Raw genomic sequence first — 25,562 nt, 5'->3', positions numbered from 1 at the left:
TATGGCTCTTGAAGAGAACCTGAGTTTGGTTCTTAGCTCCCACATTGGGCGGCTCACAACTGCCTGTAACTCCAGCTCCTGGGGATCTGACCAGAGTAGCCTCCTTGGGTACTGCACTCATTTGCACATCACCACACACAGACACACAGAAACACATAATTAAAAATTTATTAGGCGTGGTAGCACACACCTTTAATCCCAGCACTCGAGGCAGAAGCAGGTGGATCACTATGCAGCCTGGTCTATATAGTGAGTTCCAGGTTAGCTGGGGCTACAGGGAGACCCTGTCTCAAAAAAAAATTTTTTTTAAATAGTTGTCCATCTAAGAAAAGTGAAGACATGTTCACAAAAAGACTTCTACATAAATGTTTAAAGTGGCAACATTTTAGAATAGCCCCAAAATAAAAATAATCCAAAGTTTATTAATAAATGGATAAATTTTAGTGCCTATGTAGTACAGTATTGTTCAACAGTAAGGAAATTTTAAAAAAGATAACATGCATACAAGAACATGGATGAGGCTGAGGCACATACTTAGGATTCCAGCACTCAGGTGGTTGAGACCAGAGGGTTGTTTTAAGTTCAAGGCCACCCTTTTAGGTTCAAGGAAGACCTTGACTCAAAAAGGGGGATGAGGATGTGGCTTGGTTGGTAGAGTATTTGCCGAACATGAGTGAAACCCTGGGTTCCTTTCCCAGCACTGCAAAAACAGACCACGATATGCATACCTGTAATCTCAGCACTTGGGAGGTAGAGGCAGGAGGATCAGAAGTTCAAGGATGACCTCAGAGCCCTGCCTGGACACATTGTTTAGAGTTTAGAAAAAGTACAAGACTTAGAGCCATAAACCTCTATTCAGAGGTTGTCTCTGGCTTTTTCCAGCTTTGTAATGCTAAATGTACTGAATCCTGTGTGTTTTGAGTTTTCATCTGTTGGATCAGTCTACAGTCTAGGTGTCCTTTTTTGAGTCAGGGTCTCCCTGTAGCCCCAGCTGCCCTGGAACTCACTATGTAGACCAGGCTGGCCTCGAACTCACAAAGATCCACCTGCCTCTGCCTCCCAAGTGCTGGGATTAAAGGCATGCACCACCACACCTGGCTATAATAACTTTTGACTTTGCTCTTCAGTGTAGTACAGTGTCAAGATTTATGCCACTGACCAGAAAGAAATCTGATGTATTGGATGCTACTCAAGAACGACAAATGCTTATATGGTTCATCTTTGGTGTGTTACAGGTTCAGCTTGTTGGTTTAGATGAGGAGAGTTCAGAGTTTATTTGCCGAAACACCTTTGACCATCCATACCCCACCACAAAGCTGATGTGGATCCCTGATACAAAAGGCGTCTATCCAGACCTTCTGGCAACAAGTGGAGACTATCTCCGTGTGTGGAGGGTAAGCAGATGCTTTATTAGCAGCCACATAGATGGGTTTTCTCAGAGTTAGCTGTTAGCAATGTGGAGTCATGAAGCGCAGACAGGTATTTTCATCAAAACATGGAAGAAATGGGAAGTGGATATGGATCAACTTTGTTTAGCTAAGCGAATTTTCTAGTAAGTCTAAGCAAGATGACATGAAGTCTTAATGCTGGCTTCAGTCAGTCTTGGAAACTTGAGCCTCAGTAACCTGAGGTATCAGAATAGTCTTCTGTGGGACTAGGACCACTTGGGACCAAACACTTGGGACCTCCTATTTAGTTGAAAGCCAAGGTATTTTTGAATAAATTAAATAAAATCCCAGGATGTCGATTCTAATAAAATATGTGTGTGGATCTTCCCCCTTTTAAAAAAATTATTTTTATTTTATGTGTTCTATTCCCAGCGCTCAGGAGGCAGAGGCAGGAGGATCTCTGTGAGTTTGAGGCCAGTCTAGTCTCCATAGTGAATCCAGGCCAGGTAGAGCTACAGGGAGACCCTCTCTCAAAAAAGAGACCAAAAAACAAAACAAAACAACAACAACAAAAAAACATAATCAGGAACTGGAGATATGGCTCAGCAGTTAAGAGTACTGGCTGCTCTTGTAGAGGGCCTGGGTTCAATTCCCAGCACCCACACAACAGCTAACAACTGTCCATAACTTCAGTTCCAGGGGAATTCAATGCCCTCTTCTGACCTCTGTGGACATTGCATGACATAGGTGCACTACACACATGCACATGCACATTATTTTTCATACACATGAAAAATAATAAATAAAATAAATCATAATCATACAAGGTTCATAAATATGACACTTCAGAACTCAGAAAACAATGAGATTTACATTTTCAAAGAGGTAAAGTAGATTAAATACAAGCAACCAAGACAAAACTAGATGAGACTTCTTAAGGAAACACAGGAAGCTGGACGAAAGCAAGGGAAGATGATTTACATTCTAGAGTTCTAGCCTCAGTCAAAATACCATCTGATATGTGTATGAGTGTATTGCCTGTATGCATGTGAGTGCACCCATGTCGTGCAGTGCTGCGGAGGTCAGAAGAACGTGTTGGATTCCCCTGGAACTGGAGTTAAGGATGGTTTGTAGCTGCCATGTGGGTGCTGGGAATCAAACCCAGGTCCTCTGAAGAGCAGTCAGTGCTCTTAACCACTGAGCTATCTCTCCAGCCCCAGATCTTCCCTTTTTATCCAAGCCCAGCAGCCAGGGTATCCCTTGCAGCCTGGAGTATACGGCCCAGCAGACAGGGTGCTAAAATCTGGGGAGGGCAAAGTGAGGGCTTCCCTTTAGAGGTGAAAACCTAGAATGCAAAGCTGGGTGAAGGGGAAGCTTTGAAAGAAGTCCAATTCAGGGAGCTCCTCTGGGTTTTATTAATCTTTATCATAAAAATGTTTTCTCCTCTCTGGGAGTGGTGGCGCACGTAGTGAGACATTTAGAGATTCAAGATCCCCAAAGTTTTTTGTTGTTGTTGTTTGTTTTTGTTTTTTGTTTTTTACTGTACCAATTTTCATGAAACTAGTACAGAAAGTCCTCCATCCACTGAAAGACGAAGGGGGAGCTAGTTAGGAAAGCCTAGAATCCAATAGACAGAACCGCATAAAAGGAATTCAAGGATGACAGTATTTAAAGACATCAGGCTGGGTTCTGTTAAAACCAGTTTCAACATCTTAGAAGAGGTACAGAAAGAATGCATGAGCCAGGGGATGGGGAGAAGTGCTGTGAGACACTGTCTTCTGTCATGACAAAGTGATGGTGCTCATGAACTCACAGCAGATGTGGTCACCTGCACAAGGTCAAGCCAGTCAATATTTCAGCATGGATGGGGGAGGGGCTCACGAGTCCCTATCCCAGTGGCTTCTGGAGGAGAAGGGGGAGTCATTTTCATACTCAGGTGGATTGCCCCATATTTCTGAACATGCAGATAGCACTAATTTGACTCAGTGGGTCATACAAAAAAAAAAAAAAAAGGAGGGACTGGAGAGACGGTTCAATGATTGAGAGCACTGGCTGTTCTTGCAGAGGCCTGGGGTTTGGTTCCCAGTATCCACATGGTGGCTAACAACTATCTGTAACTCCAGTTCCAGGGGATCTGATGCCCTCCTCTGGCCTCTGCAGGCATTGCATGCATGTGGTGCACACACACACACACACACACACACACACACACACACATATATATATATCTATATATATAGGCAAAACATTCATACACATAAAATACAAATAAATAAAAACTTAAAAAGAAGAGGACGCTGCTTCCCTGGGCTACACAACCTGCCATTCTCCCTCCCAGAGAGCCCTCTGGGCCTGGTCCCTCCCTCACCTCCCTCTGCTTCCAGGTAAGGTTTATTTGAGAACAACTGGTCTTTAACCAAAATTTATCTACATGACACACAGTAATTAAAAGTACCAGACTGGTGGAACTAACCTTCTTGGATGCTTAACAGACATACTTTGAGGCCTATACTAATTTGGTCAGAGGGACATAAAGGACAGTTTTTGTTGAGCTCACTATGTAGACCAGGTTGGCCTTGAACTCACAGAGATCCTCCTGCCTCTGCCTCCTGAGTGCTGGGATTAAAGGTACGCACTACCACACCCAGCTCTAATTTTTATTTTTTTATGGGGCTACAGGGAGACCCTGTCTCAAAAAGACCAAAAAAACCCCAAAAGACTTGTATCACATACAAGTAAAAGATTACACATTATATAAATGCTATATTACATATATTCATACAAACATATATGTTAATGATTACATGTATTTATGGAAGATCTTTCCTAGGACTTACACTGATATGCCCTGATAGTTTTTTTGCCTCTCCCAAGTTTCCAAAATGGAAATGCAGGTCTGCAGTTGTATCAGACAACTCTACCAGTCACCTTATGGTTGACACTCTGGCCAGAAGCCACAGTCACTGTGAAATGAAAAAGCATGAAGCTGGGGCTGTAGGGAGACCCTGTCTCAAAAAGACAAAAAAAAAAAAAAAAGTTTTCTCCTCATGCCTTAGATTTACTAAATAGGACTTTAAAGGTATGTGTGTGAGTGTGTTGGTGTGTGTGAGAGAGAGACACAGACAGACAGACTGACAGACTAGAGACTGGCTAACTTTTTAAATTGTTATTCTTTCAGGTTGGTGAGACAGAGACCAGGCTGGAATGTTTGCTAAACAATAACAAGAACTCAGATTTCTGTGCTCCCCTGACCTCCTTTGACTGGAATGAGGTGGATCCTTATCTTTTAGGTAAGAGAGTTTGAATCCTAGTTTGAAGAAAACAAAGATGCATTTCCTCAGGTGTAATACTGGACCTGTTTTTATCCAGTGGTCTGAGGTACACACATCATCCTAGAACAGACCAAGGGAAATAGGCTAAATATGGAATGTGGTTATTAGTTCCTCACAGAGTTCAACTTTCCATGTGTGCTATCTTGTTTCTCCAATTAAAGTCTAAGGTCCTGGGCTATAGTGATGGACTCAGCTAGTCTACAAAGTGAGTTCCAGGCCAGCTGGGACTACAGGGAGCCCCCCAAAAAATTGAGGGTTCTGCAGGTATGATGGTGCACATCTATAACCCCAGCACTTAGGAGGCACAGTCGGGGATTTTTAGTTCAAGATCTGCCTGAACTACATAAGGACACTCTGTCTGAGGACACTCAAGCATGTGCTCTCACCCCATCCCCCCAAAAAGAAGTCAGTGCTTAGAAAATGTTTGTGGTCTATTGTTCCTTGGGCCAAGCAAAGGAAGAGGGAAGTTTGTATGGGAATGTCACACCTGTCAGTCCTAACTTGCATTGGTGTTTACAGGTACCTCAAGCATTGACACAACTTGTACCATCTGGGGACTAGAGACTGGTCAGGTATTGGGGCGAGTGAATCTTGTGTCTGGCCATGTGAAGACCCAGTTAATTGCCCATGACAAAGAGGTAATGATGTTTTTCCTTTTTTTCTTTTTCCAGATGTTCTTGGTGCTTGCAAATGAGAGGTTAGATTGTTTTCTCACTGTTTTGCAGGTTATATTAAACACCATAATGCTGACATGCTTCTTGTCTAAGTTGAAAATAGTAATATGTTGAAACAGCAGAAAACAACAGTTGTAAATAAATGTACCTTTAAAAAATATCAGAGATGTGTGTGTGTGTGTGTGTGTGTGTGTGTGTGTGTGTGTGTGTAAGTAAGTAAGTAAGTAAGTAAGTAAATGCAGGCATGTGTATGCCATGGTGCATGTGTGGAGGTCAGAGGACAGCTTTCAGTAGTTGATCCCTTCTTCACTTTGGGTTCCAAGGATCAAACTCATGTTGTCAGGTTTTCACAGTAAGTGCTTAAGTCTCTTACAGAAACACTAAGAGCTTCTTGAAGGTAAGGCAGAGACAGCAAGAGGGGAGATTTCATGACAGACAATCCTAATTACCAGTTTTTTGCTAAAAAAATTTTGTGAACTCTAGTGTGTCTATTTAATCTTTATATTTTCAGTAGTTTTTGTAAGCAAATATATCTTACTTGGGTGATGTTTCTTCTAAGTTGGAGAAGCTGAGGGAAGTTTTCCTTTGGTGATTTGGAGAAGTAGTCATATCTTTCCTCCTATAGCTGTTCTGTATTCCTGATCTTATTTCCAGAAGGTGGTTTCCTTTTCTGTTCTCCTTTACCAGTACAGATAGTGATGTTAAATTTGAATAGGTTAAACAAATGTCATGACCTTAAGCCAGAAACTTGAGGTCGTCACCAGAATGTCAAGGTGGTAACAAGGTTGCCCTTTGGCTTTCTGTACTCCTGAGAGTAAGGTCTGTTAAAAGACTACTGGACTTGACTCCTACTAAACCAAGGTTCAAATGAAGCATTTGCTCTGCAGAGAGGACCAGCTAAGGAACCTCTGGAAAGTGTCTAGTAGAAAGAGCCTTTTGTTCTCTGCTAGATCCAGCCCAAAGGTGGGAACTACTCGAAATCTCTGGGGATCTATCTAGCACAGTGATAGAATGCTTGCCTAGCATGCACAAGGCCTAGGTCAGCCGCTAGTAATGGGGGTGGGGGATTTCAAAAATTCATCAAGGGGATTTAAGCCAAGGGAGCACTTAACATAGTTGATGGTGATGTTGAAAAGCTACCCAGGCCGCAGGGTGGTAATTGGGAGGACAGGTAGCAGGAAGTGGCTACTGGCTTGGACTGAGCAGGCTGAGGTTACTGGATGCAAGGGTCTGGGGGTACTCTGCTTCTGAACGGAGACAGGGAAAAGAAATACATAACTTCCTCCTGTTTCCCAGTATCCAATTCCTACCACAGTCTCCTGTGACTGAATCAGCCAGAAGCAACCAGCAGACCAGGGACCCTGCCAAACTCAGCCTGTAGGAATTAGTTCTCTTGTGATAAAAAGTTGACCAGGAGGAAGACTGGGGATGGATCAGAGCACAGGAAACAATAAAGAATGGGCCTTAAAAGAGTGAACCCAGCTGGGCACGGTGGCCTTTAGTCCCAGCACTTGGGAGGCAGAGGCAGGTGGATCTCTGTGAGTTCAAGTCCAGCCTGGCCTACATAGTTCCAGGCCAGCTGGGACTACAGGGAGACCCTGTCTCAAAAACACCAAAAAAGAAAAAAAAAAGAGTGAGCCCAAACCGGGCATGGTAGGGCACACCTTTAATCCCAGCACTCCAGAGGCAGAGGCAGGTGGATCTCTGTGAGTTCAAGACAAAGCCTGGTCTCCATTGTGAATCCAGGCCAGCTGTGGCTGCAAGGGAGACCATCTCAAAAAGACCAAAAAAAAAAGTGAGCCCAAGGGTGGGGACTGATTGTCTGGGAGACTTCTGTGGCTGGCTGGCAGATTGGAATAGAGAAGGGTGTATACATTTGGGAGTTATTACCTTCCTTTCTTTCCTGATAAAATTGGCAGGTAGAACATGGCTGAGAGAACTTTGTGCTCTGAGTCACACTTGTCTGTGCGCACACCTATAGTGTCTCTGTCACTGAGGGTTACCCAGAACCAACAGGAAAACAAATGCCAAACAAAATTCTCTTTCTGCAATCAAGGGAAACGACAACTGACTTTGGGTATAGAAGGACACAGGTAGGATTTCTAAAAAATGTAAGCACTCTTGAGGTTCTGCATACTAAGGGACAAGCTCTGCCAATAGATGCCCACCTCCTTCTGTTCTATGAAAAAATATTTCTCTATGGCGAAGATTAAGAGTAGTTCAAAAGGAAAGGAAGGGACTGGAGAGATGGCCAGATGTTTAAGAGCACTGGTTGCTCTTGCAAAGGACCCTGGATTCAGTTGCCAGCATCCACATGGCAGCTAACAACCATCTGTAATTCCAGTTCCAGGGGATCCGACATCCTCTTCTGACCTCTGACGGCATTGCACACACATGGTGCACTTACATACATGCAGGCAAAATACTCATACACATAAAATAAAAATTTTTTAATTTAAAAGAGCAGTTCAAAAGGACAAGGTACAGGGGCACATGCCTACTATAATCCTAGCACTTGGGTGGTGAAGGCAGAGGGCCAGAAGTTCAAAGTCATTTTCTGCTATATAGCAAGTTCAAGACTAACCTGGTCTACATGAGACCCTGTCTCAAAACAAACAGGCATAGTGCTGCACACCTTTAAACTCAACACTCCAGAGGAAGGCAGATCTCACAGAGGCCAGGCTGGTCTCCATAGTGAGTTCCAGGGCTACATGAGACCCTGTCTGAGAAAACAAAAAGCAAACAACAAAATGGAGGGGGGTGGGAAAATGTGATTCAAAGGGAACTTGGGCACTATAATTCTAGCTCTTGGGAGGTAAAGGTACGGTGATCTCAACTTTGATGCCAGCATGGGCTGTATAACAGCAAGACCCTGGCTTCTTAGGCCTGACATATCTAACAGACCAAGGCTTTGCCTAGTACTGTTCAGCTATGTAAGGACAGATATGTGTTTAATTGGCTGAAGCTGTTTAGCAAGTTTAAGGCCAACCCGGGCCACATGAGACCTTTTTTTGATACCCCCCCCCCCCAAAAAAAACTCCCAAATGAATGTTACCTTTTTCTTAGAAATTAATCTCAGAAAAAAAAAATTAATCTCAAGTCTAGAAGCAAGGGACATCCACTTGCTCAGGCTTCTACTGAGCCTATGAATAGAGTACTTGTTCAGGCTTACTTGTGCTTTGCTGGTTAGCCAGGTATGTAGCTTTTGTTTAATCACAGGATTTGTAGAAAAAAGATATAAAAAACAGCATGGGAAGAAGCCAGCCAATGTCTGTGGAGAAGGATCTTCAGTGTTGTAGAAGCAATTTCTGTTAGAGCTCTAGGGGTTCCAGTATTCAGGCTCCATTTGGGCTTCCGTTACCTGCTTTTGTTCCATGAGTTGGAGTTTAGACAAACTGGCAATGACAGATTTCTACCCTATAGGAAAAGGAGGTGACCAATCTGAATCTGATTGAAACTTCCTACCAACAGGTCTATGATATTGCATTTAGCCGAGCTGGAGGTGGCAGGGACATGTTTGCCTCTGTGGGTGCTGATGGCTCGGTGCGGATGTTTGACCTCCGCCATCTGGAGCATAGCACCATCATTTACGAAGACCCACAGCATCACCCATTGCTTCGCCTCTGCTGGAACAAGCAGGACCCTAACTACCTGGCCACCATGGCCATGGATGGAATGGAGGTAAGCACGATAGGCCTTGTCCCCCAACTCTAGGCCTGCCTAGTGTATCTACCAGAATGGCTCACAGGTGCTGGCAGTTTTGTGTCCAGGAGATCTTTGAAAATACCTAGAGACATTTTTCATTGTCACAGTTCAGGGCAAAGCATGAAGTGTTCTTGGCATCTAGTAGGTACAGATCAGCAAGGCTGCTAAAATCCTATAATGCACAGGACAACTCCCAACAGTGGTAGTCTACTCAAAATGTCAATAGAGCCTAAATTGAGAAACTCCGACCTAGAAAAAAGGCTGTGTTAAGAACTTATTCCCCCCTTTGGTGAGACATAGTCTCACTCTGTAGCCTAGGCTGGCCTGGAACTCATTATGTATCCCAGGTATCTCAAACCACTGCAATTGCCCTGTCACCTGTGCTAAGAATTTCTAGTAGAGGGCCTGGAGCGCATTGGCTGCTCTTGCAGAGGACCTGGGTTTGGTTTCCAACACCCACATTGCTTCTAACAACTGTCCTTAACTCCAGTTCCAGGGGATCCGATGTCTTCTTCTGGCTTCCATGGGCATTGCATGACACAGGTACACTTACATACATGCAGGCAAAACACTCAGACATAAAAAAAAATGTTTTTAAAGAATTTCTAATAGAGAATTGGAGTTGAAGCTAAGACTAGTATCTAAAGTGAATCAGGTCATGATTATGGGACTAAGTGAAAAAGCAGGCTATTTTCCCCTTTGTTTCTAGACAGATTGTCCAGCTATAGCAGACAGAGAGATAAATACAAGCTCTAAAGTCTGCTAATTTTTATGAAAGGGTTGAATTGTTGGTTGAGGGGATATAGTGGTTAATGTTGGGTGAAGCGAGTGCCTAGACTTCTTACCTTCCAAATCTGCTTTGGTGAGGCTCTTGTTCTGCCTCACTGAGAAGCACAGAGTTGTTATTTAAGTAATTAACAAAGGTGCTTGGTGGATCATCCAAACTCACATTGCCTGGTCCTGTGTTGTTCAACACAGAGACTAAACTACCTGTATATGTTCTTTTATTTCTATTTTCTCATCCTGAGGGAATCCTGTCTTTAAAAGCTTTTAAATCCACAAATGAAACTACTATGCTTAAAATTTTGTGTGTGTGCAGAGTGTTTTCTGTTTTTCTTGCCACACCCTGCAGCTCTTAGGCCTTTTACTTGTATTTCTACAGGTGGTGATTCTGGATGTCCGAGTTCCCTGCACGCCCGTCGCCAGGTTAAACAACCACCGAGCTTGTGTCAATGGCATTGCTTGGGCCCCACATTCGTCCTGCCACATCTGTACTGCAGGTAATCATGGTGGGCAGAAGAAGAATCGGGGAAGTGAAGTTTCCCACTTTTGGCTCCTTAGGAGTATAATCCTTACTGTTTTTCAAGGACAGTATTGAGAAATTTATACCAGGTAACTCAATTCCATACTTGTTAAATTGAAGCAGTCCACATTTCCAGATGATCTTGTATTCTCATTGGGTATCAGGGCATACTCTCAAGAATTTAGGCTCACACAGGCAATTCAAGGCAGGAGCAAGCACTCTCTTGGCTGTGACAGGATTTTTGGCACTACTAGGAGTCATATGTCCCTTATGCCTTTAATGCTTCATTATAAAAAATCTGTACATAGCCTTACCTAGTTAGAGTTGGACTTACAGTTCTCATTTTACTGTTTTCTTTTTGGGTCTTTTTTTTTTTTTTTTTGAGACAGGGTCTCCCAGTAGCCCCAGCTGGCCTGGAACTCACTGTGTAGACCAGGCTGGCCTTGAACTCACAGGGATCCCCCTGCCTCTGCCTCCTGAGTGCTGGGATTAAAGGCGTGCACCACCGCGCCATTCTCATTTTACTATTTTCAAGAGCAAAAAGAGTACTCCTTAAAAATACTAGTCACCAGAATGCTTTTCTTCTAGAAATAATGCAAGTCTATTACTAAAACTAAAACAATACAGTTATAATAAATGAAAACGTAGAAGTCATCTTTTCTCTTTGCTGTATCATTTCTACCTTTGTTCCATGTGACCTTTAACAGTAGTTTGGGTTTCTCATACCAGACTCATTTGGTATATTTGTATACAAATATGCCCTAAATGTGAGTATTTATCACTTACGTCACATAGATAGGACTCTACTCTAGCTACGCCTATATGTCCCATTGAGTAGTAGTTAGGGATAGACAGCTGCCTTCTGTACCCCCATGCTGTCATCTGCCTTCATTATTGTCATCTTTTCTTCCATCCGTGTGGATAGGGAAGACAAGAGAAAAGACTATCAACTATTGTTCATGGAGAGCAGCCTGGCTCTACTGAAGTCCCTTCTCTTGCCCTGGCCAGCTATCTCTGCCTGACTCCCTGCTGTTGTGTGCTGCACTCATCTCAAGTCCCTTCTGTTGAAGGAGCTGTTGCTGAAGTGAGCTTGATTGAGTGCTGAAAAACAAGACCCAAGGGCTTTGGAGATGCCTTGTTATAAAGCAGTACTCCCAGATCATTTGTCACAGATCACCTCCTACATGGGGATCTTGCACCTTGCCCGTGTTATGTGGACTTGGTGGGAGCCTGGTGTTGCTCATGATTAGTCTTGTATTAAGGATTTAATTTAATTGTCATGTATTAAAGACTGGTTTTCACATTAGGGTAGGCGGAAGAATGAGGGGATACTGTGTCTCTGAAGGTCATTGCCTATTTTTTCTGTTCATTTAAAATAAGAGTTTAATATTTTTTTAATTTTAAAAGTAATATCTACATTATATATCACTTAGGAATTGTAGAAAAGTAAATATAACTCATAACCTGGCCAGTCTAACATTACTGCTCTTCTCTTTTTGATATATTCCTTCTGGTCACATTTATATATACACACATATACTTTAAATTCATTAGTATTTCCCATAGCCCTTTACTTAGAGAAAATATTTTTCTTTTGGGGGTTTTATGTTTTGTTCTGTTTTGTTTTATGAGAGTTATATAACCAAGGCTAGCCCTGAACTCTTGATCTTCCTGCCTCAGCCTCCCAAGGCTGATACTACAGGCATGTGTACCATAGCCATCTTATTTTACTGAAGCAGAATTGGAGTTTATTAAGAAAAAGTTATAATACGGATTTATTTTTTTAAATATTTTATTATTTTGCTGGGCGTGGTAGCACACACCTTTAATCCCAGCACTCAGGAGGCAGAGGCAGGCGGATCTCTGTGAGTTCAAGGCCAGCCTGGTCTACATAGTGAATTCCAGGACATCTGGGTCTATAGGGACACCCTGTCACAAAAGACCAAAAAAATATACATACAGGCTGGGCGTGGTGGCTCATGCCTTTAATCCCAGCACTGGGGAGGCAGAGGCAGGAGGATCTCTTGGAGTTTGAGGCCAGCTTCCCTATTACCCCCTTCTCCAGCAGGTACTGTGAAAAGACATATATATATATATAATTTTTTTTTAATTTTATGTGTGTGTGTATTGCCTGCATGTATATAAGTACACCCGTGTCCTGCAGTGCCTATGGAGGATAGAAGAGGGCATCAGATCTCCTGGAACTGAAGTTATGGACCATTGTTAGCTGTCATGTGGGTGCTGGAATTCATAGGCAGATCTTCTGCAAGAACAGCCAGTGCTCTTAACTGCTGAACCATCTCTCCAGTGCTATAATACAGATTTAAATGAGACCATTAAGACAGGGAGAGAAGGGGCTAGAGAGATAGCTCAGCAGTTGAGAGTACTGGCTGCTCTTGCAGAGGACCTGGGTTCAGTTCTCAGCACCTACATGGCAGCTTACAACTATCCTTAACTCCAGTTCCAGAGGATCCGATGTCCTCTTCTGGCCTTTTTGGGCACCAGGCACACATGTGGCATACTTACATACATGCAGGCAAAACACATATACACATGCACATAAAAATAAATAAGATCTATTGCCGGCCATGGTGGTGCATGCCTTTAATCCCAGCACTTGGGAGGCAGAGGCAGGCGGATCTTTGTGAGTTCGAGGCCAGCCTGGTCTACATAGTGAGTTCCATGACAGCTGGGGCTACAAAGTGACCCTGTCTCAAAAAGACAAAAATAAATAAATAAGTAAATAAATAAACAGATCTTTAAAAAAAGAAAGAAAAGAGAAAGGGGGAATGAAATGTAAGAGCAGGATAGTGGTGCCTGGGTACCTGCCATAGAGAAGTAAGTTGCTCAGGGAAATTTTCTGTTTTCTTTTTGAGACAGGGTCTCACTCTATAGGCCTGGTTGGCTTGGAACTTGCTTTTAATTTTTAGGGTTTGTGTTGGCTTGTTGAGATAGGGTCTCACTGTGTGGCCCTGGCTAGCCTGTTACTTGCTATATCAATAGGTGGGCACCAACTTGGGGCAATTCCTCTACCTCTGTCTCCCAATTGCTGGGATTATAGTCATGTGCCACTACATCTAGCAAAACACTTTGACAGTGATTTCAAATTCTTCTTTAAGAGAACCACTAGAGAGATGGTTCAGTGGTTAAGAACACTGTTCTTGGAGAAGACCCAGGTTCAAATCCCAGCACCCACATGACAGCTAACAACTGTCTGTAACTCCAGTTCCAGGGGATCCAACAGCCTCTTCTGTCCTCTGCAAGCATTGTGTGACACAGGTGCACGTACCTACATGCAGTATACATACATGTAAAATAAAAATAATAAAATATCTGGAAAAAAAAATTATTTTCTGATTTTCTGGTCGTACTGGGGATTAAACCCAGGATCTCAAGCATGCTAAGTAAGCACTCTACCACTGATTATAGGCATAGGTGGGAAAACTTTTTACTAGCACGTATCCATACAGTACTTGATCTCAGTCATCTACACAAATCATTGAAGTTTAAATGTCTGTAAAATAGGAAATGCAAATCAGATATAGTCATCAGAAGTATCTTTAGCTACTGAAGTTTTTTTTTTTTTTCCCTTTGTCTTTTTGAGATGGTCTCCCTGTAGCACCAGCTGTCCTGGAACTCACTATGTAGACCAGGCTGGCCTTGAACTCAGAGATCTGCCTGCCTCTGCCTCCCAAGTGCTGGGACTACAGGCATGCGCCACCATGCCCGGCACTACTAAAGTATTTTTAGTGGCTCTGAGTGGCATATTGTGGGGTCTGTTTATCCCATGTCCTCTCCTGATTGTTGACTCTGATGTCCTCATCTGATTCCCTAACCCTGGCACAGTAAATGGAGCCTAAGGACACCTGGAACATGGAGTCGAGACCTAGATTTGAGTCCTGGCTCTACTTCTCACTCACTGCTACATAGCCAAGTGGTATTGGGGGTGGGGAGGGGATGCAATTCTGATAGCATTACTGAATCTCGCTTCACTCAGCTAAAAAGTAAACCTTCCCTCGCAGGATTTTGGTGAGCAAGTGCATTGCAAAATATGACTCATTCTCCAAATGCAAGGATTGTTATTCCCATTATCTGAGTTGCGATCTTGCTTACTGGCTTTTTTGACCCTAGCGGATGACCATCAGGCTCTCATCTGGGACATCCAGCAAATGCCTCGGGCCATTGAGGACCCTATCCTGGCCTACACAGCTGAAGGAGAGATCAACAATGTGCAGTGGGCCTCAACTCAGCCTGACTGGATCGCCATCTGCTACAACAACTGTCTGGAGATACTTCGTGTGTAGTGTTGGTGGCACTTCGCCTACCAGGCAGGGGCTTGTGTGTTTCTGCCTCTGCCCCTCTCCCTGCAAGTAAGAAGAACATGTTTCCAGTGGCCAGTATGTCTATTGTTGCTTTATACCCACTGTTTCCAGAAGCTGCTCTAGGAGTCCAGGCCAGTTTCCTCTCACTGTCTGTGCCGGACTCAGTGTTGTGTGGCACCACCTCAGCCCAGGGCTGAGTTTTAAGATTTTCACTCCTTTCCTCTTTGCTTCTTCAATTAAACATTTCTGTATATTTGTTTGTCAGCTGTTGTGTTCATGAACAGTATAAGCACTGGCTCTGTTTGTATCCATCTGTCCCAAATGTTTGTTTGCTGCCCAAGGCAGAAGTCCATGTCTTGTCCCCATTCATGTCCATGTTAGCACTTAAGTGGGAACAAATACCAATTTAAAGTTGTCTTTCCTCCTGGTTATCAGTGTCTTTAACAAACCTCAACTTTGTATATTTTTTATCTATCAGGCTAATTTTTTTATGAAAAGAATTTTACTCTTCCTAGTTTTTTTCCTTTGTTTCTGTCCCCTCTCTTTGTACCTTCCTCTCTCCCTTCAGTGCCTGGAGTAGGTACCGGGCACTAGACCCCAAGAGCAGTTTGCCTTCCTGAGTCACAGCCTGAATAGCACACACTTGACCAGGAGTTCCAAACTGCCCTGGTGCTCTGAAGTCTACTGACTCATCAACTTTTTCTCAGTCTGGATCTTCTCAAGGCCCTTACAGGCTCTGGGATAGACACAGGAAGTCATCCAAAGCTCCACTGTCTGCCTTCATTGATGGGCACCTGGTAGAGGAAACGATAAGCAACTGACTAAGAGGCTTGGCTGAGGGAAAATTATTTCAGGAAAGCTAAAACTTAGAGCGTGTTTCTAGTACCTGGTTTCAGAATCTATTTTTCCCTCCGTATCAAAACTTTTGATAGGCAAGAACAGTCTCGAAACTAAACTTTGATATTTCTGTTTGTTGAATTTCCTGTGCCTGGTGGGATTTTGGCCCATCTTTGGATTGAGTAGTCTGAGTAAGAGTCTTCCTAAGAGGTACCGTCTGTGTGTCTGACCCTGTACATTATCTTTAGGGTAGGATATACAGGCAGTTCTCATAAAGGATAGACTAATCAGCTGTGGCAATCCCAGGCCATCAAGTAAATAGCTACAAAAGAATCATGGGCTCCAGGGTCAGCCATCTAAGACTCCCCAATATATGACATTTGCCTTCACCCCAGTGTAGGTTCTGAGCAGTATTGAACTTGTAGGCTGCAGTTGGCCATGTTGACTTTCAGGCTGCAGGTGTCTTGTTTCCGTTACATGAATGAGTTCCATGGAGAGAGCTTGTGTGTGATTTTTTTACTTTAAATGAGTTCCTGGCAGTTTGGGACATGCTCTGGGGAAAGTTTGCCTGGCTCATGCACTGCTAAGGAGCCTGAAGGTTTCTTAGCTTCTCTGACATGAGGAAAGTAGCAGGCCTAAAAGTTGATGGCTTTACCCACTTAGCTGTCATCTGCTGGAGAGATAGAAGTTGACATGCAAATTCTTGTGGCTGAGTCTTCCCTTTCTTCAGCTGATGTAGTTGTATGCCAAAAGGCATAGATTGTTTTACCATTCTACACAGGCTTGTCTCGAGGTAAGACTTTTTCAGTTTCCTCAGCCTTCTTAGTTTGTCATTCAGATTTTTGGTTTCTGTCTAGACAACTGCTTGAAGGATTCACCATGCAGTCACCCTATATCTGTGCAGACATAAAGCACAGCTTGTGATCACCTCTGCTTTTAGTAATGTTTGCCAGTTGGGTACAGGGTCCTCAAGGGTAGCAGGCCAGCTGATGGCTGCTGATTTTGGAGGCCTCAGCTTCTTCTGTGGAGAATATGTAGTGGAAGAGTGGTAGCAGGGACTGGTCCTGCCTGGAGGTCCTCTTGAGTTCTGAGTAGACTTTAACTTGGGCAGAATGATGGATTTGTCAGCTGGAATTTGAAAATAAACTTCTAAAAAATAGCATTATTAGAATAGATCTAAATGAGTTATCTCTGTTTTGGAAACCAACCACTTTCAAAGGTGTTTGCCTTGCCCTGTGGACTCTGTCCTCTTTAAGTCCTGCAGTGAAGTCTTCCTAATCTGTACTCAACCTGAGACCCAGGTAAGACCTTTGCTGCTACCTCTACACAGGCACCCACAGTTCAAAATCCTGGCATTCTGAAGTGCCAGCTCTCTCACCATCCCTATATAGCATAAACAGGTGGCCCTCATGGCTAAGGAAGTGATTTCTGTAGTCAAATATAGAAAGCCCCTTAGTCAGGTCTGAAGCACAGGTATGTTAAGGGTTCAAAAACAAGTCTCTGTTAAAATTTGCTCCAGTTCTTAGACTGTGACAGTGAAGTGGGTAAGGACCTCCAGATCTGCTCTCCTCCAATGGCTGCAGTTCTGGACTCTGGTGTGGCTGCAATGGTGTTTTGACTTGCTTTTGGCAGGACAAGCCATAGGCTGTGGCATCTGCTTTCCGTGTCTGCTGGGGGGAGGGGGGAGGGCATGCTAAAGTCTCAGTTAAGCCTCAAGTCTCTACCAGCAGAGAGCTGAACTGCTGAATGGATCTGAGGCTTCCATGGGCTTGAGCTTTTCTTCTTAGGAGGTTGGATCCCTCTCCTGGCCTGCAAGGTTTAGACTTAAAGAGCAAGGACAACTGAGTGAGAATTTTCTATCACAATCAGGATTGGTTTAAGAACAGGAAAAAAAAAAAAAAAAAAAAAAAAAAAAAGAATCCTACAATATTTTGATGATGGTTATAGGTGAAGTTTTAGGGGGAGATTTAGGATATAGAAGAAAATCAGTATTTCTTTTGGTCAAAGGAAAAAATATTAGAGCGCAAAGAGAGTTTCTGGAGGGAGAAACATCCAGATTGCTACATAGCTTTGGTGTGAGCCTGTGCTGTCAACCTAGGTTGGCCTTCCTGGACCATTAATCAGACATCTATGGCACTGGGTTACTGTGGACAGGACAGGATGACAGCTCAGGGCAGAGAGAGCCCCTTCTTGGAGCAGGGCTGCCATAGGTGATATCTGGTAGTAAACTTCTACAAGTATTGGATATCTATGACTGTGTAAGAAGATGAGGTATTTTGTTTTGTTTCTTGTTTGAAATGGGGTCTTGTTTTATAGCCAGGCTGGCCTTGAACTCATGATCATTTTACCTCAGCCTCCTGAGTGCTGGGATTACAGGAATGTGCCACTGCCCCTAGCATGCATGGTTCTTCTTACAGATCTTTCCTCCTCTCTCCCTTTTTCTTTCTTTCTTTCTTCCTTTCTTTCTCTCTCTCTCTCTCTCTCTCTTTCTTTCTTTCTTTCTTTCTTTCTTCTCCTCTTTTTTTTTTTTTTTTGTGGTGATGGGGATCAAACCCAGGGCCTCTCACACATGCTAGGCAAGTGTTCTACCACTGAGCTATACCTCCAGCCCCTTCTCCCTCCTTTTGTTTTTCTCTTTCTCTTACCTTTCCACTATAGAATGTTCTCCCTGATACATCATGGTCCTGAATAACTAGGCTGTAAGGACATATAGGAGCTGTGGGGTTCACCAGACATGGGTGGGCAGAACTGCCCCTCTGTTCTTCCGCATTCCGAGAATATGACAGCTCCTTTGACTTGGAAGTAGAGAGTACACTTTGAAATAGAAGCCTCAAAGCACAGTTTTCCTTTACAGTCTGTGCTCAGGATGAGGAAGGTGGGGCATACTTGTCTAATTAGTTTGTTTTCTGAGAAGAGAGCTGATCTGAGCAAGGTTACCACAAATACTGGGCCAGGCTTCCCAGTGTATAGTTGTCTGCTCTGCTCTGGTGAGGCAGGTGCTGAGGTTCTCATGTTGTAGAGCTTGCCCACTGCCCACTTGCATCCTCCCCTCCCTCCCACACTGTCACTGCTGCTTATGGTCAAATTCAAGCCTGTGGTTGTACGGAATGAGAAGGTTCTCTCCAGCTACTATCTGGTTGTCATTTTTTAAATAGGGAAACATGCAGGTGCCCTCTCAAAGAGGCTTGGACTAGTGTGTCAAACCAGAAACAATAAGCTAAGGAAAGTCTAAACTCCAGAGGAAAGATGTTGACAGCCTATGCGACAGCTGGAAAATACACAAGCACCCACCTTTGTGACAGCCCAGTGAACTGTACCATCTTCTTTTTAAAAGAAATGTTCTCACCTTGGGTTGATTGTGCTATTCAGTGTGTTATAAAATTGTTGAGCTGAAGCTCTGAATTACTTTAGTCAAGTATGAGTCACTTGCTTTGGTCCCCATGTATTTTATGATCCCTCCTCTGTCAGTGACTTTTACTCCCCGCCCCCCGGAGTGTGAATTGTAGCATGATGTATAAACCTCTATGTAGAAAAATGGAAATTTCTTGTTCTACAAAATGTTAAGCTCTAACCAATTCATTTCTGTGCCCTTTAGCCTAGTGTGTATGAACTTACTTTCCTGTTACATATTTAAACTTTACCTCTATTCTATAGCTTTTGTGGCATCTTTTGTTCAGGTGGAGAGGAAGCTGCCCCTTTGCAGAATTGTACTGTAACCATTTTTCTTTTATAAATATTATTTTCACAGGGCTGATTGTATACAGGGCTTGTAATAAAATTTTAACACTGTGCTGTAAACGAGCTGAGGAATCCCCACTGGAGGCTACTTCAAAAGCACCTGAAAGTGGAGCATTCTTTCTGGAACGTTACTTCTTCATACAGATATTTAAATCTAATTTTCACCCTTTCATTCTGTTTCAGCCTCCTGTATAAGAAGTACCGTATTTTCTGCCCATCATACTTTGTAATAAAACTTGAACATGTATAGATTGAATTTCTTGTGATAAATTCAATTCTTCCCAGTTTGCTCCTGTGGTCATGTTTCAGAGACACTGACTGGGGGCATTAGGCTCCACCCAGTCCCTCACAGTAGTCTTGATGGCCCAGCACATCATCTCATATCTCTTAATCACTCACTTTTTATTCAGTTAAGAAAACCTGGACACTCATTCTATGCCAGGGACCATGATTGTTTACACTTTGCCAGTGGAGTCATTCACAGAGACAATTTTTTGTAGTATTCTTCAGTAATAGGGCTATGTTCAGGCACAGTAGTAACCCTGAGATCACCCCTGCCTGGGTGGGAGCCAGAGGGGATCACCGAAATGTCACAAGATGAAGGATGCCAGATTCAGGATTGAAGACTGAATCTGTCTGGGAATAAGGAATGTCACTTAAGGCCAAAAGGATAGCCTTATGAACACTCGGCATGGTGGTGTATGCTTTTAATTCAGCACTATGGAGGCAGAGGCAGGCCCATCTCTGTGAGATATAGGCCAGCTGGGTTTATATAGTGAGTTCCAGGCCAACTGAGGCTACAGGGAAACCCTGTCTCAAAACAAGAATAGCCATATACAAATTTATATAAGCAAGAAAGAATATGGACATATGCAGGCTTACAACCATATTCAGAGAATTACAAGTTGATAGGTTAAGGGGCTAGAGAGATGGCTCAGTGGTTAAGAGCACTGGCTACTCTTGTAGAAGATACAGGTCTAGTTCCTAGCACCCACATGGTAGCTAACAACCATCTGTAACTCCAGTTCCAGATCTGATGCCCTCTTCAGTCCTCGGACACCAGGCAAGCACATGGTGGTACATTTATATAAATGCAGTCAAAATATTATGCACATAAAAATGAAAATAATTTGGAGCCAGGTGTGGTGGTGCAGGCCTTTAATCCCAGAACTTGTGAGGCAGAGGCAGATCTCTGTGAGTTCGAGGCCAGCCTGGTCTACAAAGTGAGTTCCAGGACAGCTGGAGCTACAGGGAGACCCTGTCTCAAAAAGACAAAAAAAAATATTACGGGGCTGGAGAGATGGCTCAGGGGTTAAGAACACTGGCTGTTCTTGCAGAAGACCTGGGTTTGAATCCCAGAACCCACATGGCAGCTAACAACTGTCCATAACTCCAGTTCCAGGGGATCCAACAGTCTCTTCTGTCCTCCGCAGGTACTGCACAACATGGTGCACTTACCTACATGCAGGCAATACACGCATACAAGTAAAAAATAAAATAAGCTGGGCGTGGTGGCACACGCTTTTAATCCCAGCACTTGGGAGGCAGAGGCAGGCAGATATCTTTGTGAGTTCCAGGCCAACCTGGTCTACATAGTGAGTTCCAGGACAGTTGGGCCTATAAGGAGACCCTGTGTCAAAAAGGACAATAAAGTAAAATAACTAAAATATTTTATTATTACTTTATGTGTATGAGTGTATTGCCTGCATGTAGGTAAGTGCACCTGTATCATGCAATTCCAGAAGAGGTCAAAAGAAGACATCAGATTACCCTGAAACTGGAGTTTAAATAGCCACCATGTGAGTGGTGGGAATTGAATCCCCGTCCTCTGCAAAAACAGCTAGTGCTCTTAACTGCTGAGCCACCTCTCCAGCCCCAAACATCACCTTTAAACTGGAACCTTCATTATTCCCCAAGGTCTGTGTTAATATTATAAAACACAGTCCAGCTTTTTATTTATTTATGTTTTACATTTATGATTGCTTTCCCTGCATGTATATAAGTGCACCACATGTATAAAATGCCTGTGGATGCTAGAAGAGGGCATTAGATCATCTGGAACTGGCATTACAGATGGTTGTTTGACACCATGTGAGTGCTGGGAACTCAATCTGGGTCCTCCCTACAAGAGCAGCCAGTATTCCTTTTTTTGAGACAGGGTCTCCCTGTAGACCCAGCTGGCTTAGAACTCACTATGTAGACCAGGATGGCCTTGAACTCAGAGAGATCCTCCTGCCTCTGCTTCCCGAGTGCTGGGATTAAAGGTGTGTTCCACCACACCCAGCAAGCAGCCAGTATTCTCAACTGCTGAGCCATCTCTCCAAGCCACCACAGTCCAGCTTTTAAAAGTCCCACAGTCTTAGGCTGAACATGCTGGCCCATGCCTTTAATCCCAGCACTGAGGAAGCAGAGGCAGGTAGAGCTCTGTGAGTTGAAGGCCACCCTGTCTATATTGTGAGCTCCAGGTCAGCCAGAGTTATATAATGAGACCCTGTCTCAAAGAGGAAAAAAGTCCTACAGTCTTTAAATTTTTCAACACTAAAAGTTGTGTCTATTTAAAAATCCAAAGCTGTGGGCTTCTGTAAAATTAAAAACAAGTTACTTGCTCATTCAAAAGGGAAGAACTGGGGCATAAAAACAAAGTCAAAATCCAGCAGTGAAAATCCAAATCCTGTAGCTCAGTATCAGGCATCTGGGACTCATTCATGATCTCCTGGGCTCCACAGAGCTTGGACAGCCCCACCTCCCCAGCTCTACATCTGTAGCACATACAGGTTGTCTCCCAGGCTCAGGCTGGCTCTACTCCATACCTACCATTGTCCTTTGTGGACATCCTGTGGTCCTGCCACCGCCAGTATTCTGTGGTCTCCACTGAACCTGAGGCTGTCCCTTTACCAGTGACTATCCTGGCCTCTGCTGGGACTCTGACCCTGCTACACGGTGCCAAACCTCAGCTTCTCTCCACAACCCTTTTTAAGTCTGTAGCTTTCTTGGCTTCAAAACCAGTACCACCGAATGGGTGACTCAGACATTGCCAAGTTTGCTGCCAGCTTGAGATGCAGCCTTGGCCCCTTGAGCCACAGCTTCTGTGTGCTGACCCTGAGGAAAAACTTCTCAGATTTTACCTCAATAGTGCTGATCCCTTGTTAATTACAGCTTGTTCTTTAGCCCCAGTATGACCAAAACACACAAATTCTTAGTCAAATATCAAGTGACTGGCCCTTAGTCCAATTCTTAATCCAGTCCTTGCCCCCTTCTGAAATTTCAGGAGCCAGGCCTCCATGTTTCAGCATTATCTTTCAAGCTTACACAACTCATTAAACTGAGCACTGAATGACTTTTCCAGCCCCAAACTACAAAATCCTGCAACAAAGTAGATCAAAGGCATTAAGAAGCCTTGGTCAGGTTCATCATAGCAACACTCTACTCTTCCAATTTCCTGCTCTAGTTTCCTTTTTATGACAAACGCCATGAGCAAAAGCAACTTAGGGGAGGAAGGAAAGTGGCTTACACTTCCAGGTCATACAGCCTATCACTGAGGACAGTCAAGGCAGGAACCCAACAGGAGCTTGAACCAGAAACCATGGAGAAATTTCTCTCTCTCTCTCTCTCTCTCTCTCTCTCTCTCTCTCTCTCTCTCTCTCTCCCCCTCCCCCCCCCCCCACTCTTGCTCTTACTCTTGTTTAATCACACTTAGCTTTCTCTCTTATATGGCTGTCATACCACCTGCCCAAGAGATTGTTGTCCACAATGGCCTGGGCCCTCTCACAGAATAAGACAATCTCCCACAGGCCAGTCTAAACAACCCCTCAGTGGAGTGTTTCCTCTCAGATGACTCTAGGCTATACAAAATTGACAAAGGTAACTAGGGCATATGCTAAATGAAAGAAGTCAATCACAAAGACCACTTAGTATATACTTCCATTAATATAAAGTGTTCAATAGAAGTAGATCCATGGAGGCAGAAGAAAGTCAGTGGTTGTCTAGGGCTGTGACAAGAGGAAATGGGGAATGATAGCTGATTGGTACAGTGTTCCCTTAGAGTGCTAAAAAAGCAGGCAGGCGTGGTGGCGCACGCCTTTAATCCCAGCACTTGGGAGGCAGAGGCAGGCGGATCTTTGTGAGTTCCAGGGCAACCTGGTCTACATAGTGAGCTCCAGGACAGCTGGGGCTACAAGGAGACCCTGTCTCAAAAAAGACAAAAAATGTAAAACAAAAAAAGCTAAGTTGTCCATATGGCTTTTAGAAGAAAAGATTAAAAGGGCTACCTTATAACAGGGAGACATTTCCCCTACTAGGCACCATAGGCAAGTAAAGGAAAAGCCCAGTGCCAGGAATGGACTCCCTCTTTTGAAGCTGTTGATCAGGGGTCCCATAGATCCTCAAATAGTACTGCCCATTGCCCCTGCTTTTGGTTACCCACCAGAGCTTCATGATAAGCCACTATTGCTGAAGACAATACATGAGCTATAGAACGAACAAGGAGAAATCAAGTTGGTGCTGACTTCAAAGCCTCATCTCTACTAGCTAGCTTTCATAGCGCCAGAAGAGGAAATTTGTCATCAACCTTACCCAGCTGTGAATCCTGCAAACTACAACTGGCCTGGTAAGGTATGAATACCAATGTAACTGTGGTACAAATATTGTAGAGCAACCAACCACTTTCTAATTGGATTTAGGGTCTGCTTCATTGGATGGAGTCCTATGTAACACTGATATCAAGCCTAGAGACTAGACAGCTCACAGGCCATGGGAGAGCACCTAATACTATTATTCTGCTAAATATAGTATTAAACTGACTCCTAATGGCTTATTGTTATACCAATAGATTAGTGCATTTCTCAACTCTAAGAGAAGCTTCCTTGTGCAGCAGATGGTGATTAACACAGAACCACAACTGGCCAACGTGGAGAGAATAAGGTTGCAGGCTTCTTATTTTTGAATAGAATACCTATATCAAACTTCTGCCTCCCAAGGCTCAGGGATCACTGCAGAAGAAAGGGTGAAAAGATTATAAGAGCCAGAAGAAGTGGATGGCCACAAGGAAACAGGGTTTTCCAGACAGCTGGCCAGTTATTCATATGGACTGACAGCAATGGTGACAACATACACAAATCCTATTTAAACCCAAGCCAGATAAAATCCCAGCATAGATGTGGGGAAGTGGGTAAGAAATCCCAACCCTACCTGAGGAACTGTTGGCAATTAATGACTGCTAGGAGGAAGAGAGTCAGTCCTGTTTAAGGGTGAGACTCTTGGTAGGTTGACTAGGCTCCAGTGGATAAACCAACTGGGACACCTAACTCCAAAGGCTACAGTATAAATATAATAAAAATCACTGTACACTTTAAAATGGTGCTCTGTATCATGTGTAAAATATGCCAATACAGTTGTTATTTGAAAACAAAACAAGGGGCTGGAGAAATGCTCACTGGTTAAGAGCACTGGCTGCTCTTGCAGAGGACCTGGGTTCAGTTCCCAGCACTCACAAGGCCTAACTGTCTGTAACTCCAGTTCCAGGGGATTCAACACCCTCTTCTGACATCGGCAAGCACTGAACACATGAGTGCATTTACATACATGCACACAAAACATTCCTACACATAGAATAAAAATAAAATTAAAAAACCCCACCAAGGTGGGCCTGATGGTGCCTGTCTTTAATCCCAGCACTTGGGAGGCAAAGGCAGGTAGATCTCTGAGTTCGAGACTAGCCTGGTCTAAAAAGTAAGTTCCAGGTCAGTCATGGATACATAGTAAGACCCTATCTCAAAAAAACAAAACAAACAACAAAAACAACAACTATAATTACTATCCTGTCCTCAAAAAGTTTAGTGGTAGAGACAGACAAACATTTTGACATGAAAAAGGAATTGCTGGGTTGGCCAGATGGTTCATCAGATAAGGTGCTTGCCACCAACTCTAATCCTTGGGACGGATATGATAGAAGGAGAGGACCAATTCCCACAAGTGTTCCTCTGACCTCTACATGTTAATTATTTTTGAAAATAGTGCTCAGGGGCTGGAGAGATGACTCAGTATTAAGAGCCTTGGCTACTCCTGCAGAGGACCAGGGTTCTGTTCCCAGTACCTACATGGTGGCTCACTGTTGGGGACCCCTGCTGTTTTGGGTTGTAGTCTCTCCATGTCCAGATAGCCACAAGCCGGCTCGGCACAAATGGAGAGACTCCTCTTCTCAGCGGGGCGCCTTCTGCTCTCCTTCCTGACTCACCTTTTGAAGTGCCCGTCACAGATACGTGTCC

General features: G+C 43.7%; 1 protein-coding gene across 2 annotated transcripts in view; it reads left to right on the top strand.

Annotated features, from left to right (window-relative positions):
• The window catches only part of Dcaf7 (DDB1 and CUL4 associated factor 7), a 42,166-nt gene extending 22,611 nt beyond the window's left edge, over window positions 1–19,555 (top strand). Inside the window, exons 2-8 of one of the 2 annotated variants that reach the window (XR_607720.3) lie at window positions 1,236–1,394; window positions 4,567–4,678; window positions 5,240–5,358; window positions 8,866–9,075; window positions 10,262–10,379; window positions 14,534–14,772; window positions 19,483–19,555. Coding sequence is in view for 1 of the 2 variants with exons in the window: in XM_008846602.2 (XP_008844824.1) it covers window positions 1,236–1,394; window positions 4,567–4,678; window positions 5,240–5,358; window positions 8,866–9,075; window positions 10,262–10,379; window positions 14,534–14,706 (891 nt within the window). In the remaining variant the exon portion in view is untranslated. Of the gene's footprint in view, window positions 1–1,235; window positions 1,395–4,566; window positions 4,679–5,239; window positions 5,359–8,865; window positions 9,076–10,261; window positions 10,380–14,533 lie in introns of both variants that reach the window. The other variant, XM_008846602.2, reaches the window with a different exon arrangement.
• Window positions 19,556–25,562: the final 6,007 nt, after the last annotated feature.

Source organism: Nannospalax galili, unplaced genomic scaffold (assembly GCF_000622305.1).
Source record: "Nannospalax galili isolate Female #2095 unplaced genomic scaffold, S.galili_v1.0 scaffold1023, whole genome shotgun sequence".
NCBI classification, from domain to species: Eukaryota; Metazoa; Chordata; class Mammalia; order Rodentia; family Spalacidae; genus Nannospalax; species Nannospalax galili.
Note: the sequence above shows the minus strand (reverse complement) of the source record. Positions and strands in the feature narration are given on the sequence as shown.